The following is a 21,219-nucleotide window of genomic DNA, read 5'->3' on the forward strand; positions in this document are numbered from 1 at the left end:
GGCATATGGGGCCGGTGCCCTACTCACTGAGCCACAGGCGCCGCCCTACAACTAATATTTTAATAAATTTCTTCCTAGCCTTGTACTAAGGTGTCTACTCTATGTCATTGGGGATTTGAGATTATACTCTAAAACCAAGTGTCTATACTGCTTTTGTTCCCTTGACATTATACATATCGTAAGCATCTCCCACGTCATTTTCTTTTCTTTTCCTTTATTTATTTATTTATTTTTGAGACAGAGTCTCACTCTGTCACCCTGAGTAGAGTGCTAGGTACTCATAGCAACCTTGAACTCTTGGGCACAAGAGATCCTCTTGTCTCAGCCTCCTGAGTAGCTGGGACTAGAGGTATCTACTACAACACCCTTAAATTTTCTATTTTTAGTAGAAAGGGGGTCTTGCTCTTGCTCAGGCTGGTGTCAAACTCCTGACAGCTCAAGCAATCTACCCACCTCAGCCTTCCAGAGTGCTAGGATTATAGGCAAGAACCACCACGCCTGGCCTTCCCATGTCATTTTCAAAACATTGTATTGGCAACCTAATATTTTGTTATATACATATTTCCCTATTCTTTAGCATGCAGAATATTTCCAATTTTTACAAACAATTTTAAGTAACACTGACATAAATATCCCCAAATATGTATCTTTGTACACATTTCCAGAATGGAAATGTGGATTTGAAATTATGTGGTTTTGGGCACTGTAACCTGTGTTCTCTACTTCCCTGTTCCCCACTCCATCCCCAATCAGCTGCTTTTATTAAACTATCTGAAGTTGCTAAATAAATTTAGTTTTCTTTAAATGCTTATCAATATGATAAAATTTTAAGAGCCTGAAATCACAACTCATAGCTTTGATTATCCTGGCTCCCTGGATAAACTGTATTTACACAGATAATGATGTTTCATTTTCTTACCCTTAGAAGGATGCAGTTGTTGGAGTAATATAAGTAGCCTGGGAAAAACAGTTTTGAACTTTAGGTAAAACTAACACAAAGTTGCTGAGTGACTCACTTATCTAGTTTCTCATTAGCTTGCCGCCACTGTGTCTGATCTTTCTTCCATCTCAAATTTTCATTTAGGCCTGGAAATCGGTCATTCCCTAGGAGTCAAGAAATGCATGATAGGAATTTGATTAGCAAGAAACCCTCTGAGATAATAGAAGCTCATAACATGCTCAGCTGCAGGGCCTCAGTACTGTTTCTATGGCTGTTAAGAGTCCATGCTGGTTGCTGGTGGGAGGCAAAGTCACTGTGCCTGAGCCAGGGTCAATCTGCTCTTCAACTGATAGGCTACGACTTCAGAAGAACCCTCCTTGCCTTTTGTTGGGGTTGGGGAGTACATTTCTCATGAGCAGAGGGTTCCAGTGAAATGCTGGTACTCAGTGAATGATTGGGAAGGAGACTGTGGGTGTTAAAGGAAGGTACCTGACCACTGCTGAAAATGCTGAGCTTCTTTCAAGTCCCCTGACCCCGTGTCCCATGAATAGAACCAGCTGTCTCTGCTTCACAAGGAGCACAGTGAATAAGACCGAGGGTACCTGGGTGTTTATTTGTTTCTAGAGTGATGAGCTCAGCTTTTGGAGATCATTTCTGGTCTGGTAGGGTACCTGGAGAACTGCAACACTCTGAAACCATTTTGGGGAAGTGGTTCCATTCTCATAGCATTCTGAGTGATTTAGGGATATGACCTTGGGTTCAAAATTATCTGATTTCTCCATTGTGGTCTAGAGAGACTAGTCAAATGTCATGAAGAAAGGTCTTATCCTTGAGGAGACAATTTCCACCTTACCCGTGACTCACATTCTTGAGTGTGGCCTTTTACTACCGAGTTTTAATTAAAAGAGGTTGATCTAGGGACATTTTCAGGCTTCCTCTTATTGTAGAACATCACTCTTAGAGGTACAAGGCTAACATTATCTATGTCATGCACAGGATCCCAGAACCTGTTTCTGATACTACCATGAATGTCTCAAGAAAGTGATAGTATCTACCCATGCTGGAAGGACATTACTTCCCACAAAGCATGAGAAACTGTCTAATAGAATGAAGGGCAGGGTCAGGGCAACACACCTGGGTTTCGGCGGCGCATCATCTCCCCTCGGGCCCCTTCCCCGTGGAGCAAAGCCTCTTCCAGCTTGGCCTTTACATCCCTCGACTTCTGTAGGACTTGGGTACTGACTTTGTGAGAGCTCTGTTTTCCCTGGAAAAGACAGAGGCAGGAGGACACTTCATTTGGTGAGGTCTCTGTTGATGTGGAGAACTGTCAAAACTAAATGCTCCATGGTGACATCAGCCAGTTTTGACATGTACTACACAGAGACACTATCGTGGGTGGTCCTGGGGCTAACATTCTGTTAATGAGTATGGGGGTCTCTCTGCAGAAGGCAGAGACCTGCTCCCTATAAAATGATACTATCTATAAATGCAAATAGGTTATGGATTTAAAGATAAAAATAAGAAAAAACAATGATGCTTCTATTGCCCAAACAAAGGGGAAGAGCGTAACAAGACAGGATTGAACTTGGGAGATAAGAACTGATGTAAGATTGAGCTGCCCACACTTACCTTGTACTCAAAACATGAGACGCAGATGAAAAGTAGATCTAAAATCCTGTTTAGTTGCATTGAAGGCAGGTCAGCAATCCACTTCCTGATGAGGCTCTGGTCAGCATTTTTCATGACCCAGAGGAAGCAAATCATGAGGTTGCGGGTGGTGTCGGCATTTAGCACATTGTACTGCTTGTAGGGCTGGAAGGAGGAAGATCGAAGGATGGGGCAGGGGAAGAAGTCAAGCCACAGAATTATCCAAAGTGTTCCCTTAGAATATTGACTGCCTTTCCTTGGCCAGGGAGCTGTCTCCAGGAGCCCAGCCTTGTGTCGGCAGGAAAGCCATGTCCTCTGAGCTGGGCTGCTCAGCATTGCAGCTAGGCTCTCAGCCACAGACTTGAGTACCCTCGGCCTTAGGAATGGTGTGGTGTGATCTTCCTGGACATTCACCATGCTCTACAATCTCAAGGATACAAAAGGGCTTTCATGCTGCTGAGATCTCCCAGTACTTCTCCATGCTGGACAACAGAGGGTTGGGCTTACAGAGGAGAACTACTCTGGCTGGGTGCCATGAATAACCTCACTGTTCAGGATTTAGCTTCTTTTTTACATAGTCCAAAATATAACATAAGGGTCATGAACTGCTCAGCAATTAATCAAATCCGTTAGTGGAGTCCTCTGTAATGGGACTTTAACCACGATTTATGTTTGCCTGGGGGCAGGGGTGTGGGGGTTTAGGCTATTTGCTTCAATACTTTGGCCACAAGTATTCATTTTAGAGTGCTGAACACACTTTCTGTTACTCATCAGATCAACACAAACAATAATAGGAGCTGCGCCCCTGGTTCCTGCAGCGTAGCTAATATCCAGTGGAATGCAGTGGTGAAATTGCAATGAGGTATTTGTCAGTATGTGAGGAAGATGTTAGTTTTGGACGGAAATAATAGAGGTTGTGAAGTTACTTTAACTTCTGAGTTATTCTGAGTTTATTGCCAAGAATGAAAGAAATCTTGAGATATAACTTCACAGGGAATATGTTCTAACAAGTGAACTTTGGGCTTTTGGGTTTCTCCTTCAGAGACAAATAATATAAAAGGCACACTCACTCCGCTTTAAGCAGCTAACAGGGATGAGACAGATATTAGAAAAGTGGAGACTGGGTGCCGTGACTCATGCCTATAATCCTAGCACTTTGGGAGGCCGAGGCAGGAGGACTGCTTGAGCTTAGGTGTTCGAGACCAGCATGAACAAGAGTGAGACCCCTGTCTCTACTAAAAACAGAAAAACTAGCTGAGCTACAGTTGTAGTGAGTGCGGTTAATCCCAGCCAGTAGGGAGGCTGAGGCAAGATTGCTCAAGCCCAAGTTTGGGGTTGCTGTGAGCTATGATGCCATAGCACTCTACTCAGGGCGACAGAGTGAGATTCTGTCTGAAAAAAAAAAAAAAAAGTGAAGGTCATAAAACACACACTATTTCTCAAACTGTAGGGTCAGTGATATCAAATCTGAAATGTCTTTTTTTCCTTCTTGTAACCCTGCCTTGCTGCCTCCCCAGTCCTCATGGAGACAGGGGTTTCCTGAAAACTAGAGGGAAGACAAGAAAGTTGTCTAGCAAAGATGTTAGGTTGAGACCCTGAATTCTCAGAAGAGAGCCAAGTTGAACTCCCTGCAGATAGATACCCTACGACTAGGACGCTACCCCAAAGAAAAAAAGATATTTTACCATAAGGATATTTGCACTCAAATGTTTTTAGCCCCACAATTCACAATCACAAAGATGTTGATACAACCCAAGTACCCTTCAACATGTGACTGGTTCAATAAACTGTGGAATCTGTGTACCGTGGAATACTATTCAACCAGAAAAAGATACGGAATTCATATCTTTTCTAACAACAGCCGGAGAACATTATCCTAAGTATCACAAGAATGGAAAAACAAGCATCACACATATTCAGTACTAAATCAGAGCTAGTAGATGAACAATTACAGATTCACATGAGAGAAAAACTCAAATTCAAGTAGAGGGGGAAGGGGTTGGGTAAATTCCCACCCGAAGGGTACACTGCATGAATATCCTGAAAATAAAACTTCCTGATTGAAAGACACTACAACTTGGACTTTAACCTTACAAAAGCAAACTTTGTAACCTAATCATATGTAGGCCCACATTGGTCTGAAATTTAAAAAAAATTAAGCAGGAGGACGCAATGCTGTCTTGACAAGGGAGAGTCAGAGCTCATCAATGAACAGAGATGAATCCTGTTGTTTTTTTTTTTTGTAGAGACAGAGTCTCACCTTATCGCCCTGGGTAGAGTGCCGTGGCGTCACACAGCTCACAGAAACCTCCAAATCCTTGGGCTTAGGCGATTCTCTTGGCTTAGCCTCCCGAGTAGCTGGGACTACAGGCGCCTGTCACAACGCCCGGCTATTTTTTTGTTGCAGTTTGGCCGGGGCTGGGCTTGAACCTGCCACCCGTGGCATATGGGGCCGGTGCCCTACTCACTGAGCCACAGGCACTGCCCAAGATGAATCCTGTTGTTAAGTGAACAGGGGTTCATTCCCAAAGAACCCTCCTTAAGTCACAAAGCCATGCAAAGATATAGAACCAAAGAACTCTCCTTAGGCTCCCACGGGACACAGAAAAAACTGTAGTCTTTTGCTTACAAAGCACTTTCCCCAGGCGATCAGTCTCCTTCAATTTTTTCTGAAGGTAGGCAAGGTGTGAATAATAAGAACAAGCACCGCTCAAACCTCCACCCTGAGGAGCCATGGTTTGTTCTCCTTTGCAATGATCTCAGATTTCCCAAGTTTTCCTCTTTCCTGGTTTCTTGAACCTTGAACTCAGCACCTTTGGGACTGCCTGAATTTGATCTGCACATCTCTTGCTGTTGCCAGATGTGTGCTCCTCAGCTACCAGCCTCACAAAGACTCTTTCCAGCACAAGGCAGAGAAACCTTCACTGCTTGCACTAAGCTGGGTTCTTCCATCATAAGACGGAAAAAGACACAAAATGAAAATAAACCAGATAAATGCACCAACATACCAAGGAAGATAACATTATTCCACTTGTCTTCAAATTAAAATGATTCCCAGCTATGGCCAGGGCCACATTCTGGCTAATTGCATTCGCCCCTTCTTGTTCTTCATCTGAGCCATTGGTACGACTTTTCCCGCTACGCACATCTGCAGCTGCAATGAAAACATCGAGTTGATGTCAAGCCAAAGGTGGTATTTCCCTGTGTCCCCTACCCAATAAGGGACTGATACTTCTTTGTCACTAAGTCAGTGCAGTCATTTAAAACCTGACATTTAGCATTATTTATCGGATTCTATCTAAAAAAAAGAAAATTTCTAGTCCAATCTGGAGCTGGGCATTTTGTCTTGCCCTTTTAGAGATAAAATGTCCAGTGCAAGATTGGACTAGAAATTAATTATTCAAGTTAATTTTAAGACAACTTATCCTTTCTTGCTGCTTGTCAGGAGATTGCTATGGCAGAATTTCCTAACACAAACAGACACCATGTTTTATGTTTTTTGCAAACAACAATGGTTAGGGTTCATTTGAGACTGCTTCTTTGCTTCACCATAAAAGAAAAGAGAAGGAATGCTTTTATTTCAAGGTGTTATTAGTAGAGATCTCCAAAATGAGTAATTCTGTTATTTTTCATCCTCTGTCATGTATGGGTTTATAAAGTTCATCATATACTAGCAGATCAGTAAATGAACAAATAAGTAATTTCTAAAAAGAAAACATACATAGGACTCTATGTCCTCTCTCTGACCCCCGCCGTGTTAAAAAGGTTTGGTGACCCCTGGTGTGAAGGGTTGCTCATATAAGCATATTAGCATCAGAGCTAATGACAGAGACCTCATCCTGGTTGAGCATTTGGCAGGGGCCCCATCAGCCTAAGGTGAGAAACACAAGGGCTCCTTACCTGTAAAGTCATAGAGCTGTGGCAAAGCATCCAAAATGATGCCAACCAAAGGCAGGTAAAGGGCAGCAATTTTGACCTTCACCTCTGGTTTGACACAACGAGGGTCCAGGTCATGAGAACTTAGCAGGCTGTGGATGGCACTGACAGCTTTTTTTTGCACTTTGCTGATTCTGTTGGCACAACACAGAAAGTTGGAGTGAAGGCAGATAGACCAAATGCTCTTACCCAGTAGAGATCGATCAGAATGCTTCTAAACAATGAGGTGACAATGTGAAAACCAAACAAAATAGGGTAGAAACATACGGAATCCAGAAACAGACTGCCTATCTTCTAATCCTGGAGCTCTATTCACATGATATTTTCAAGTTCATAGTGATGGCTAGGTACTTCCTTTTTATTGCTGAATAATATTCCACTGTATGGATATATTACATTTTATTTTCCATTCATCAATTGATGAAGTTTTGGATTGTTCTCACTGTTGAGCTGTGTTTGAGTTAAGATTTTTTTATACGCATTCCAGATTCAAGTCCCTTGTTAAATTTTTGATTTGCAAATTTTTCTCCCATTCTGTGGATTGCCTTTTCATTTTCTGGATGATGTCCTATGAATCAGAGTTTTAATTTTAATGATGTCCAATTTATATATATTTTCTTTTGTTGCTCATACTTTTGGGGTCACGTCTAAGAAACCACTCTCTTATCCAAGTTCATGGCAATTATGTACGTGATTTCATCTAAGAGTTATACAGTTTTAGTTTTTACATTTAGGTTTATGGTCTATTTCAGTTAATTTTTGTATGTAGTATGAGGTAGGGGTCCAACTTCATTCTTTTGCATGTGGATATCTGCTTGTCTCTGCATAATTAAAAACACGATTTTTCTCCCATTGAACTGTTTTGGCACCCTTGTCAAAAATACATTGACTATAAATATGAGGAGCTATTCCTGGACTCTTAATTCAATTTCATTGATCTATATGTCTGTCCTTATGACAGAACCACATAGCCTTGACTACTTCTGCTTTGTAGTAAGTTTGGAAATTGGGAAGTGTGAGTCCTCCAATATTGTTCTTTTTCAAGACAGCTTTGGCTATATTGGGTCCCTTGAATTTCCACAGGAATTTTAGGATCAACTTGTTAATTCCTGCAAGAAGCCAGCTGTGATTTGAGGGGAACTACATTTTATCTATAGATTTTTTTTTCTTGTTAAATCATAGCTGTGTACATTAGTGCAATCGCCTGAACCCATTCTAAGATGCACCATAGATGTGGCCCCACCCATTACACTTCCTCCACCAAAACCTCTCCCCTCCCTTCACCCTTTCACCATAGTCTTGTGCTATACTTGGGTTACAGCCTTCATGTGAAAGCTATAATTTACCTTCATAGTAGGGCTGAGTACATGGGATACTTTTTCTTCCATTCCTGAGATACTTTGCTAAGAAGAATATGTTCCAGCTCCATCCATGTAAACATGAAAGAGGTAAAGTCTCCATCTGTCTTTAAGGCTGCATAGTATTCCATGGTATACATGTACCACAATTTGCTAGTCCATTCGTGGGTCGATGGGCACTTGGGCTTCTTCCATGACTTAGCAATTATGAATTGGGCTGCAATAAACATTCTGGTACAGATGTCTTTGTTATATTGTGACTTTTGGTCTTCTGGGTATAAACCTAGTAAAGGAATTATAGGATCGAATGGCAGGTCTATTTTTAGGTCTCTAAGTATTCTCCAAACATCCTTCCAGAAGGAACGTATTAGTGGGCATTCCCACCAGCAGTGTAGAAGTGTGCCCTTTCCTCCACATCCACGCCAACATTTCTGGTTTTGGGATTTTGTTATGTGGGCTACTCTTACCGGGGTTAGGTGATATCTCAGAGTAGTTTTGGTTTGCATTTCTCTGATGATTAAGGATGATGAGCTTTTTTTCATGTGTTTGTAGATTGTGCGTCGGTCTTCTTTAGGGAAGTTTCTCTTCAAGTCCCTTGCCCACCCTGAGATGGGGTCACATGTTCTTTTCTTGTTAATACGTTTGAGTTCTCTGTGGATTCTGGTTATTAGACCTTTATCGGAGGTATAACCTGCAAATATTTTCTCCCATTCTGAGGGCTGTCTGCTTGCTTTACTCACTGTGTTCTTGGCTGTGCAGAAGCTTTTTAGTTTGATAAGGTCCCAGTAGTGTATTTTTGATACTGCTTCAATTGCCTGGGGAGTCCTCCTCATAAAATATTCACCCAGGTTGATTCCTTCAAGAGTTTTCCCTGCACTTTCTTCAAGTATTTTTATAGTTTCATGTCTTAAGTTTAGATCTTTTATACAGTGAGAGTCTATCTTAGTTAATGGTGAAAGGTATGGGTCCAGTTTCAATCTTCTACAGGTTGCCAGCCAGTTTACCCAGCACCATTTGTTAAATAGGGAATCTTTTCCCCACTGAATGTTTTTAATTGGCTTGTCAAAGATCAAATAACGGTAAGTAGCTGGATCCATCTCTTGGTTCTCCATTCTGTTCCAGACATCTACTTCTCTGCTTTTGTGCCAGTACCATGCTGTTTTGATCACTATGGATTTATAGAACAGTCTCAGGTCTGGTAGCGTGATTCCTCCTGTTTTGTTTTTATTGCTCAGTAATGTTTTGGCTATTCAAGTTTTTTTCTGATTCCATATAAAACGATATCTATAGATCTTTTTGAGGAGGATTTTATTTCCATATTCATCAGATATTGGTCTGTAATTTGATTGTGATGTCTTTGGTTTTATTATCAGGATAATGCTGGATTTTTAGAATCAGCTAGGAAGAGTTTTTTCTTCTTTTCTTCTTTGGAAGAGTGGTAAAGAATTGGAATTAATTTAAATTAATTTGAAAATACAGTAGAACCTCTGTAAGTTGACCACCCAAGGAACTATAACAAACTGGTCAACAGATGGAGGTGGTCAACATAAGGAACTAGGCCTACTGTACTGATATGTACGTGTGGTCTAGTACATTTTCTAGTAATTTTCTAGTCTATGAAAATTAGGTCAAATTGAGATAGTCAATTATGGAAGTTCTAGTGTATTTGGTAGAATTCACCATTAAAGCCCTGGGTCCTAAGCTTTTCTTTGTGAAAAGTATTTTGACTACTAACTCGATCTCTTTACTTGTTATTGATTTATTCAGATTTTCTACTTATTTTTGGAGCCAGTTTTAGTAGTTGTATCTTTTTAAGAATTTGTCTATTTAATGTAGGTGATCTAATCTGTTGGCATGTAATTATTCATAGTATTCCTTTATAATCCTTTTTATTTCTGTAAGGTTCCTAGTCCCCTCTTTCAGTCCTGATGTTAGTAATTTGAGCCTTCTTCCTTTTTTCATGGTTAGTCTAGCTAAAGGTTTGTCGATTTTGTTGATATTTTCAAATAACTGCTTTTGGTTTTGCTGATTTGTTTTCTATCTCTTTTACTTTCTGTTTCATGTATTTTGTCTGTAATCCATCTTATTTCCTATCCTCTGCTTGCTTTGCATTTTGCATTTTCTCTCCCTTTCCTTGGTCAGTATTCTTTTGACATTTACCCAAATGTCTATTGACAGTAGACAAATTGTTGTGTATTTACACAAAGGAATACTACCTAAAATTGAAAGAAAAATATAGCTGAAAGAAAAAAAAATATTAACTACAAGCAACTGAAGGATCTCAGCAAAATAATATGAAATTCTCTAATAGGCAGTACCCATCTCTGGTGGTAAAAGAACAGTGGTTAAATGTGGGGGAAATGTGACTAAAGGGAACAATAGGAGTATCTTGGGGTGCTAGAAATATCCTTTATCTTTATCTGGCTGGTAATTACCCGTAGGTAACAATTAATTGCTCTTTACACTTAATATTTAGGTCCTTTATTGCTTATAAATTATAGTTCAGTAAAAAGTAAATAAAATAAAATGTAGCATTCAGTAGAGTATCTGAAACCCAGCTGTAGATGCTGTTATTTTTTAAATATACCTTTTTCTTTCAAAACAAAATAAGGATACATCAGAATCTAGGTTATATAGAAAATATTAACCAAAATTTTAAATGAGTCAGATTTGTACACTGTGGCTAAAATAAAATAATTGGAAATTACATTTCAAAAGTTATTCTCATTCTGAGTGCAAGCTTAGTGTCCTGGCAGTGGGTTGTGTTTTGAACAGGATAGTGCAATTTTCTAGCTACTAGATAGTTGTCTAGTATCTTATCACAAAGATTCTAGACAACTCCCAAAAGCTTGGATACACCCAGGTGTGGGGGTATCAGGAAGACCCACTGGAAACTGAAGCCGTGGCTCCTTACGGGGGTCCGGGTACAGAGGTATGTCCTACCGGCCCTTTTCTCACAGATGGGCAGGCGTTGGTGAGTCTATTTATTGTCTTGGTAGCAAAGGGAAGTGCTGATCAATAAAAAGTATTGTTACAGGGAGAAATGTTTCTGAGGGTTTAGCCTGCATGGTGAGGTTATGACAGTAATTCCGATGTCTTTCCAGGAGAGTAACTTACAACACAGTAATCAGGGATGACTGCGTTGCCAAAGGAGTCACACTGTTAATTAGTTACTCTCTGGGGGGTAGAAAGGTATTAAGCGTGTGTGTGTGTGTGTGTGTGTGTGTGTGTTCGAAGAATGTATCTACCTGATTAAACATAATTACGTGATGATCCCTGAATGTATTCCACCCTGTTGCTAGTAATATAACAGCAACAAAAACAGATGTCAGAGCTGTTTCCAGCTGGAATGAAAATAGAAACTAGAAACTATGCTAATATAAATACCAAAGATTATTTTCAGAAATCACTTAAAGCAATGCTATTAAAGAACAATTTTTTTTTTTTTTTTTTTGAGACAGAGCCTCAAGCTGTTGCCCTGGCTAGAGTGCCTTAGCATTACAGCTCACAGCAACCTCCATCTCCTGGGCTCAAGCGATTCTCCTGCCTCTGCCTCCCAAGTAGCTGGGACTACAGGCGCCCACCACAATGCCCGGCTATTTTTTGGTTGCAGCTGTCATTGTTGTTTGGAGGGTCTGGGCTGGAGTCGAACCCGCCAGCTCAGGTGTATGTGGCTGGCGCCTTAGCCGCTTGAGCCACAGGTGCCGAGCCTAAAGAACAATTAAGAAAATGGGTGTGCATGTTTTTATATGAAGGCGATTTTCTTTATGTTCAGACTTTCTTCTCCGCATCTTCTCAGCGCATGTGTCAGTGCAGATTTTTTTTGTTGTTGTTGCTATGGAAATTTGTGTTAGTTACAGGGTAGACAATTTCATTGGGAAAACTGGCAGAGATTTAGTTAGGGTTGAGAGAAGGTGGAATTGAAGCCATGGAAAATGAAGCTTTCTAAGCATATACTCAGAACCTGGATATCTGGAACGAGGCAGAATTTAGAGATAAGGACATGAGATTTTCCACACTGACCTACAAGGAGACAGAGGCTCAGGCCACGGGCAAAGAGCCTGGAGCACGCTTGTTATTTCAGTTACACAAACTTGGGCACCTATAAATGTTTCATGCAAGAACATCTTGTTTCCTAAGTTATAAGCATGTCTTAAGTTATAAACACATTGAGAGAACTTGAGAACTTCCAATTAGACAAAAATCTATTATATACAGCAATTAATACTATGAATTAGTATACTTTATTCCGGAAACTTATTTTGCAACGGGAGTCACAGGAGTAGGCTGTGCAGAGGGGGAGAGGGCTTGATATGGGAGGATGAGTCCTGGGAAGGGATTCAGAAGACCATGGCTCTAGCTTTGGTTCTGCTATATAATTTTGGGCAAGTTCTTTCAATTCTATGTGCCTAATCTGAACGCCAGAAGAATCAATCTCAATTATTTTTCAGTTATAAGGAGCTTTGGATCTGAGTTCCTGAATGGTGAGCTATAGGGAGGCAGGAGATTGTTCTGTGCATTTATATATCTCTGATATGCTCTAACACTCAACTGTGTTTCCCATGGTAAACATTCAGTAACTGCTCAATGGAATCTATATTTTGGAAGCCATAGCCTCTTTCAATTCAATTAGGTAGGTTGCGAGAGAGAAGGAAGAAGGGGCTGGTCTGTGTCCATCTCTGTCCACTGACTTCTAGACTGGATACTGCCACATGCCCCGAGTGATCAGAGAGGTGAGAGGGGAACAGATTCATAAATGCTAGACTTGTGGTATCCTTCTGGCCTGTCTGCAAGAAACCTGATCTGGACATGGGGCAACTGTTCTCAACCATTCCTTCCTTTGTTCCTCTGTCAGCACTGAACCCAGAGGCATCTTACGTTGCCTCTGAGTGCTGTCACCTTTGTTAAAAATAGCTTTGTTCCTGGGGAGTTCACCAAAGCATCTCTAGGAAGCTTGCTATAGTACAGCTGGTAATTCCACTCACTGAACAAGGGAGTAAAAAAAATCATTTGGGGGGTTCTTTCCCCTCCCCCCATCTTTTTGCCTTACCATGGGCACCACTGTCTCAAGACAAGGATGCTTCTGCTTCTCAGAAAGGAGGCACGGTAGAGTATTTTTGTCAAGCTTTGGAATTTGGGTGGCAAGCTTTTCTTTTTTTTTTAAGGAGCATTTTCTTTTTTCGGCTTCACGTCCCATTTTAAAAGTCAGAAACATACCCTTCCCCTTCCGCATCCAAGGCGGCAGCCAGCTCTGTAAAGAGAAGCCCCGTGAGGAAGTGCTGCTGGCGGTACTCTGGGGTCAGGTCAAACATGCCGGCGATCTTCGGGTCCTGGAAACTGGAGCAGGAACTTGAGTTCTACAGAAATGCAAAGAGCAATTTTATGAACAACAAGAAGTGAGATTAAAGAGCAGTGGCTAGGACCTTGCTCCAGCCAGGCTTTGTGAGATAGGCCCTGCTAGTATCCCCTGTGATGGATAAGGAAACCGAGGCACGAGTGGTTACATCACTTTCCCACACAGGTGGGACTGCCAAGTGAAAACATGAAAGTAAGGCACTCGGGGAAAAAAAAAAGGAAGTAAAGCACTCGGTCTGTTGAGAAATGAGTATCACTCATGCATCTGAAGCTGAAGATTAAAATCCTAGAATAAACTCTGCATAGGGAAATAAGAACTACCTCTAATCCTGTGGCTGTGAGCAGACAATTCCTCTAGAACCAACTGCCCGCTTTGTTTAAGGCCCCTGTCACTCAGCTACACTTCTGAATGTGTCTTACGGACATATGAATTTTGTTAGCCTGGAATTAGAAGTGGTGTTGGGCGGGGAAGTGTCAGATTTACCAGTCCCAGGTATAATAATTCTTGGCCTGTGTTTTTACCCTGGGAGCACACTTTATATTTTAATCAAAGCATCTAAAGCATCTCTGGAAATCTTCACAGCTTGGTAAGCCAGGCCTCTGGCTTTGGTAACTTCCTGGGGCAGTCAGAAGGGGCATGTGGGCAGAAGACCTAAGGCAAGGTTAGCCCACGGTAGTCTCAGGACAGAACCTGCTGGGCAGGATGCTACAGAAAGTTTACACGTTTGGAATTGCGGCTTGTAAGTCAGATCTTTCCCAGTTCACATTAAGATGGTCACGTAGCTAACATCTGGATCGTGTTATCTGGCGTAAATGGCTAAGTTTTTTTTTCAAGACAAGCCTTCACCTCTGTGCTAGTATTAAGAAATATGCCACAAAAATAACACCTGATGATGATAACTTTTGCCTGCTGCTCTGAACTAATTATTTGTTCTCTATAAATGAAATGTGACTATAAAACAGCATTTCCTTAAAGTTGTTCTAGAGGACAGTAGTCCTTTGAGCAAACTCTGGGGTGGGAGTGGGGTTTCCATAGTCAGATCTCTCATAAACATCACGTTTATGACATATCCCTCCTCTCATCCTCTTCCACTTCTTGAGTGTCTATAATTTACATTAACTAGTTAAAGATTCTTAGATGGCCTAATCCCAAGAAACCTGGTTAACACAGGGTTTTAAAAACTTATTTGACTATGAAGTCTTGTATTCACATACTATAATAGTTGGCTAATATCAGACAAGGGAAGATTTCAGACTTTTCTATGCTTTTCTGAGTTTTCATAGTACTTATAAATTCCTTGCTGTACTTGGCCTCATTACAGACCGGTAAGCCTAGGAAGAAATTAGTTACTGAGCCTGTAAACTATTAGTTATGATGGTGTAACTGTGTATAACATACTTGGTCTGGTTTGAGTAGTTTGATTTTTCTTCTAATTAATAAGATGAACCTTTGTAAGTTCATATATGATTAAACTAAGCTAATTAAATGAAATAGCCTGAATAATTCCTTCTGTTAGCTCATTACCTGGGAAGATATGGAGGGACAAGGAGATGTTGGAGCAGTATCAGCATTCATAAAAAAGAGGTTCAGATTGAGGTAATGTTCATGGCTACAGAGGATTCTCAGGAACTCCAGCCTCATGGAAATGAGTGTTGGAAGGTTATTGAGTTTGGCTGACAGCTGGGAAAAAAGCAAAAAGAGGAACAAAGTATTTATTATAAGGCAAATGGAGTTGAGGTTGGCGGACACAAAAATATCCTTTCTCTCCAGAAGGCAATCAAATTAATACAAATAAATGGGACAGAGCAGTAGATGGCAAATTCTGCATTACAGGGAGGCCCAATAAGTTTCCATTCATTACTGTTCCCCTTAATAATTTTAGCCTGATAGCTGTCCAAAATGAGGATTCTTGTCCCAACCTTGTCAAATCTATGAAGTATAATACCATGGCAAGCCAGTACTGAAAATAATCTTGAGGTATGCATTCAGTGTAACATAATATAATTAATTTTATAAAAACTCTACTGTGTCTGGGAAACTAAATGAAAGGACTTGACCTCCCATGGGGCCATATGAAACTAATAGAACATGGCTGGATGACTTTAATGCTACGAGTATTCTTTTGCAGTTTCCAATTAAAGGCCCCATTGGAAAGTTCTCCAATCAGTTCCCTAGAGGAAGGCATCAAACCACGTAAGAGAGTATGCACTACCTGCAAAAAGTCAAGGAGCTTACCCGAAAATGACAGCGAGGAAATGGAGAAGAAAGAAAGAGAAAGCTGGAAGACTTACAAGAAAACGTCTTCCGTTAAGAAACAAGCAAACCAACCCACCAAGCAACCATGTAACAGGAATGAAAAGCAGACAGAGGTGACTGTCTGGAAGAAACCCCTTGCTTCCCTCACGTAAGCTGAACAACCAAAAGACCCAGACTCCGAGGCGGCCCCTCTAGAGGCAAAGCAGGGGAAGAAGGGGGTGCTGGGGACCTGGAGCCTGCAGTTTTCATCATAAACACCCTCCCACCCCAGCCTAGGAATATGAAGCATCTCATTCTTGCACATGGACATGCTTCCTCTTCTCTCAGTTGAACAGTATTTTTCTAAACTACATAAATTAAATAAACACATATTTTCAGCCATTTGAGGAGAAGCCATTGTGTCATGAGGCATTTTGCCTATAGAATTAATTCATGGTTAGAAATTTACTTAAATGAATTTATATCCTCCATGCAAGAACACATAACCTTTCTTTCTTTTTTTTTTTTTTTTTAGAGACAGAGTTTCACTTTATGGCCCTTGGTAGAGTGCAATGGCATCATACAGCTCACAGCAACCTCCAACTCCTGGGCCCAAGCGATTCTCCCGCCTCAGCCTCCCGAGTAGCTGGGACCACAGGTGCCCGCCACAACGCCCGGCTATTTTTTGGTTGCAGTTCAGCCGGGGCCGGGCTTGAACCCACCACCCTCTGTATATGGGGCCGGCGCCCTACCGATTGAACCACAGGCGCTGCCCAGAACACATAACCTTTCAATGTGTACTTCTGGCTGACTTTGAACCAGCAGAACCATTAGCAAACTGAACTGATGGTTGGTGGTATGCCCATCACTTACCATTGTCATAAAGAGCTGTTGGGTTAAGTTGGCTATCAGAACTTAAAAGCACAAGATATTTGCGCTTGAAAGAAGGCCCCATTATGGGTATTTTTCATAGATGTCTTGAGACATCATTAATGTCAGAAATTTAAAAAATAATTTGAGTTATGTTTTAGAAAAGAGGGGTAAAATGAATTCCCAGAACATCTTTTCCAAAGGTAACGACCCACAGTGACAGCCTCAATAGCCCTACCCAAGGGATGGGTGTGAACTTGGTGGTGCGTTGTAAGCAACTGAGAGTGACTGAGGAAGTAGATTTGTCTATTGTTAATGACTATTTTTTTTTTTTTTTTTTTTTTTTTTGTAGAGACAGAGTCTCACTTTATGGCCCTCGGTAGAGTGCCGTGGCCTCACACAGCTCACACCAACCTCCAACTCCTGGGCTTAAGCGATTCTCTTGCCTCAGCCTCCCGAGTAGCTGGGACTACAGGCGCCCACCACAACGCCCAGCTATTTTTTGGTTGCAGTTTGGCCGGGGCCGGGTTTGAACCCGTCACCCTCAGTATATGGAGCCGGCGCCTTACCGACTGAGCCACAGGCGCCGCCCCTGTTAATGACTATTAATAAAGCACTACGGTTATAGCCATTGCCCCAAAGTTTTTAAGTGGCAGAAAACATAATGAGATGTGGCGTGGCGCCTGTGGCTCAAGCGGCTAAGGCGCCAGCCACATACACCTGAGCTGGCGGGTTCGAATCCAGCCCAGACCTGCCAAACAACAATGACAGCTGCAACCAAAAAATAGCTGGGCGTTGTGGCGGGCACCTGTAGTCCCAGCTACTTGGGAGGCGGAGGCAGGAGAATCGCTTGAGCCCAGGAGTTGGAGGTTGCTGTGAGCTGTGACGCCACAGCACTCTACCCAGGGAGACAGCCTGAGGCTCTGTCTCAATAAAAAAAAAAGAAAGAAAAAGAAACATAACGGCATACAAAATGATAAAATCCAACAACTTTGGAAAAATACGATTTGCTGCAGGTATTGAGGCTCTGTCTCAATAAAATAAAAAAAAAAGAAACATAACGGCATACAAAATGATAAAATCCAACAACTTTGGAAAAAGGGCATACGAAATGATAAAATCCAACAACTTTGGAAAAATACGATTTGCTGCAGGTATGTCTGAAGCTCATTCTGTATCTAGAGAGCTGGGACCAGGGAATTAAACCATCATGAACTGGGGTCACTGGTCCTGTTAGGCCTCACTGCCTCAAATCATGCTAAGTAGTATCCATGAATGTCACCTGCAGATGTAGAGCATGAAATCAAAGTGTCAAGATCTGGATAAATCTAATCCAGTTTTGTCTGTGTGGAGACCAGGAAACCAATGTCTCACAGGTTCATATTCCCCAGAACGGTGGTTAATGGCATTGCTGGAGTTAGAACACAGGTTTCCTGAGCCCTCTAGGGCTCTCTGGCAGCTTAGACAGGGGAGAGCAAGAAAGAGTAGGCAGCTGAAAGAAAAGAATTTAGAAAGAAAGACTGTGAGGAAGAGAAAAGAAAGGAAAGAGAAAAACAAAAATGTGCATTTTGCAGGGCAAGCACACATCTACTTAGGATCGCCTTGTTTCCTTTTGGGACTGAAAGCTGCCCGGTATGGGAGTAGCAAACCCTGGGCCTACAGTTGTGTTCTAGGTTCTCTTTCTGTAAATCCAACTTAAAGTTTTGAAAACAGATTAACTTGTATGTGAAATGCACCCAGTGACCTGGAATCCTAAACACCTAAGAAGGAAGGCAGGAGGAGTGAAGTACCCCACTGGGACTCCCTTCTGGTGGCTCCTGGGAAGGACAGTCCACGTGAGGGCCAGGAGGGTGCCTGGGATTGGTGATGCTCTGGGACCAAGGATGCCCAAGGATTCTTGTCATCATTCTGCTTCCTTGTCAGGACTTTGTGTAGAAAAGTTAATCTTTCTTTTTGTGAGGGGAGGTCTTATGCAAACGATCCCAACATTGTCTCTGGGTATTGGCCTCTGGTTTGTTTATTTCTTCACTTCAGACGGATACCCAGGTCAGCTCACACCAAACTCAAATTTTCACACATCCAATTATTTTATAAATAATCCACACAATCAGATCATTAGCCTTTTAGCGCTTGCCTGCTGTGCAGACCCATAAAATGTCCTGGGACAGTTGTTGCCTACAGATAAGATAGAGCCTGGTTAGTTACATTGCCCAAAGCTGCTACAGCCCCCGGCGCATTCCCACCCCAAGACTCCGTGTGGAGCTGCAGAGGGACTTCATCTAGATGCACAACCCTGCTCTCCCCAGGGATGATAAGGAGCAAGATGGCGGCCCTGGAGGAATACTCACCTGGTTGCAGTAATGCTTGATGAGGTTGAACACAAAGCCACGATCCATGAGGGACAGAAGGTCATACAGGAAGAAAGCCAGGCTGATGTTGATCTTTTCTGCCTGTTCATTTTCCTTAAAAACAAACATACAAACACCCAAATCACTTTGTGGTAAAACCTGGACATGAACTCCCAGGTCTCTGGAGGGAAAGTTGGAAGAGGCAACTCCTTTATTTCAGCCACTGTCCCTCTTGGGGATGTAAGGCAAAGCAGATGAGTCAGCCAAATTGTAGCAAATGTAATTTAGCTTTTAACTGATGCCATGACTATTAGGTTGAACCAAGTAATTTATTTATGTACTGTTAATACTTTTTTTTTTTTTTTTGAGACAGAGTCTCATTTTGCTGCCCTTGGTAGAGTGCCATGGCATCATAGCTCACAGCAACCTCAAACTCTTGGGCTCAAGTGATCCCCCTGGCTCAGTTTTTCTTTTTCTTTCTTTCTTTTTTAGTAGAGATAGAGTCTCAATCTTGCTCAGGCTGGTCTTGAACTCATGAGCTCAAGTGATCCACCTGCCTCAGCCTCCCAGTGCTGCGAATTTTTGAGTGCATTTCCTTCTGGTCACTTTTTTCCCCCTACACGCATATTTCTATGTATATGTATAATTGGCCTCATTCTCTATTTAAGACTGGGTCTTGCAATTTTTTGATATCCGGGTAACTTTTTTTTTTCCTTTTTTTGGTAAATACTTTTTGGGCAAACTAACTTAAAATACATTCACTGTCTTCAACGAGTCAATATCTTAATTTATAAGGATTACCGTGGAATATCTAATCAGGATAAAAGTGTCAGTTTTTGCCTAAGGAATTTTTTTCCCTCTTAATTGGCAGTATTCCCAGCCTAAAAGAGGTCACTGGCATACTTAGTAAGGGCAAATTCCTTCCTGGATTAATGCTAGGTTTTATTTTAATTAAGTTAATTACTTTGGTATTTATTTATTTATTTAAAGACATGGTGTCACTCTATTGCCCACCCTAGAGTGCTATGGAATTAGCCTAGCTCACAGTAACCTCAATTCCTGGGTTCAAAAAATCCTCCTGCCTCATCTTCCCAAGTAGCTGGGATTACAGGAGCCCATCACAACTCCCAGCTAATTTTTCCATTTTTAGTAGAAATGAAGTCTTGTTCTTGCTCAAGCTGGTTGCAAACTCCTGAGCTCAAGTGATCCTCTCACCTTAGGCTCCCAGAGTGGTAGGATTATAGGTGTGAGCCACTTCCCTGAGCCTCATTTTATTTTTTAATTATTTTGCACCCATTATTTATGGGGAATGTTATAGCACTTCAGAGCAATCAGCGATTCACTTTTTTATGTTTCTGTTCTTTATTCTCAGAATGACAAATCGATTTCCTCTGACATTATTAAAAATCTGGTTTGTAACTATTTTCCTGTTGTTATGATGTACAGTTTGCAAATTCGGGCCAAGCTGACCAGTCACTGTCCTGCATGTAGACCTGGTAAAGAGGTTTTTGCAGTGCCACTGAGAAGTCCTCAAGCTCTCAGCACCCCCCACATGGTTCCCCTGCTGGGTAGACTGTATGTCTGGTTTGGCAGCTCCAGTCTTGGCTTTGCCGGTAACTGTGTGACTTTTGGAAAGTGTATCAACCTCTCTGTGCCTTATTTTCATGCCTGACAATATGAAGATACCATTGCTGTTTTAACAAGGTTTGCCTTGAGGAGTAGCCGAATGACATCTCCTAAGTACCTGGCAGTATAAAAGTTCTTAAAAATGATAAAGGTATTATTAATAATAGACACTGCTCCCTCAATTTTAGAGTTATCTTTTAACATTTCATTTTGTTTCCTTTTATGTATTTTTACAATTTTATTTTGCAACAATTTCTTTCTTTCTTTTTTTTTTTGAGACAGTGTCTCACTGTCACCCTTGGTAGAGAGCCATGGTGAAATAACTCACAGCAACCTCAAACTCCTAGGCTTAAGAGATTCTCTTGCCTCAGCCTCCCACATAGCTGGGACTACAGTCACCTGTAAAATGCCCAGCTATTTTTTTTTGAGACAGAATCTCACTATGTCACCCTCAGTAGAGTGCTGTAGCGTCACAGCTCACAGCAACTTCAAACTCTTGGGCTTAAGCGATTCTCTTGGCTCAGCCTCCCAAGTAGCTGGGACTACAGGCACCTGCCACAATGCCCAACCTATTTTTTGGTTGTAGCTGTCATTGTTGTTTGGCAGGCCTGGGCTGGGTTCAAACCCATCAGCCTCTGTATATGTGGCTTGCGCCCTACTCACTGAGCTACGGGCGCCACCAGCCCAGCTATTTATTTAGAGACAAGGTTTCACTCTGGCTCTGACTGGGTCTCAAACCTGTGAGCTCTGACAATCCACCTGCCTCGGCCTCCCAAATGCTGAGATTATAGGCGTGAGCCACCGCACCTGGCTGAAACAATTTCAAAATTACAGCATATAGTCAGGTGTTGTGGTGGGCGCCTGTAGTCCCAGCTACTTGGGAGACTGAGGCAAGAGAATCGT

The 21,219-nt window shown here is 41.8% G+C and overlaps 1 protein-coding gene across 3 annotated transcripts in view; it reads right to left on the minus strand.

Annotated features, from left to right (window-relative positions):
* The window catches only part of DOCK8 (dedicator of cytokinesis 8), a 225,013-nt gene that overhangs the window by 45,439 nt on the left and 158,355 nt on the right, over positions 1–21,219 (minus strand). For all 3 annotated transcript variants that reach the window (XM_053574373.1, XM_053574381.1, XM_053574391.1), the window contains 8 exons: positions 18,691–18,804; positions 14,762–14,917; positions 13,099–13,238; positions 6,488–6,657; positions 5,596–5,741; positions 2,570–2,752; positions 2,075–2,204; positions 1,017–1,104 (listed from right to left, as the gene is read on the minus strand). In XM_053574373.1, the coding sequence (XP_053430348.1) occupies positions 1,017–1,104; positions 2,075–2,204; positions 2,570–2,752; positions 5,596–5,741; positions 6,488–6,657; positions 13,099–13,238; positions 14,762–14,917; positions 18,691–18,804 (1,127 nt within the window). The remainder of the gene's footprint in view (positions 1–1,016; positions 1,105–2,074; positions 2,205–2,569; positions 2,753–5,595; positions 5,742–6,487; positions 6,658–13,098; positions 13,239–14,761; positions 14,918–18,690; positions 18,805–21,219) is intronic.

The sequence above is a fragment of the Nycticebus coucang genome, chromosome 2 (assembly GCF_027406575.1).
Source record: "Nycticebus coucang isolate mNycCou1 chromosome 2, mNycCou1.pri, whole genome shotgun sequence".
In the NCBI taxonomy this organism is placed as follows: domain Eukaryota; kingdom Metazoa; phylum Chordata; class Mammalia; order Primates; family Lorisidae; genus Nycticebus; species Nycticebus coucang.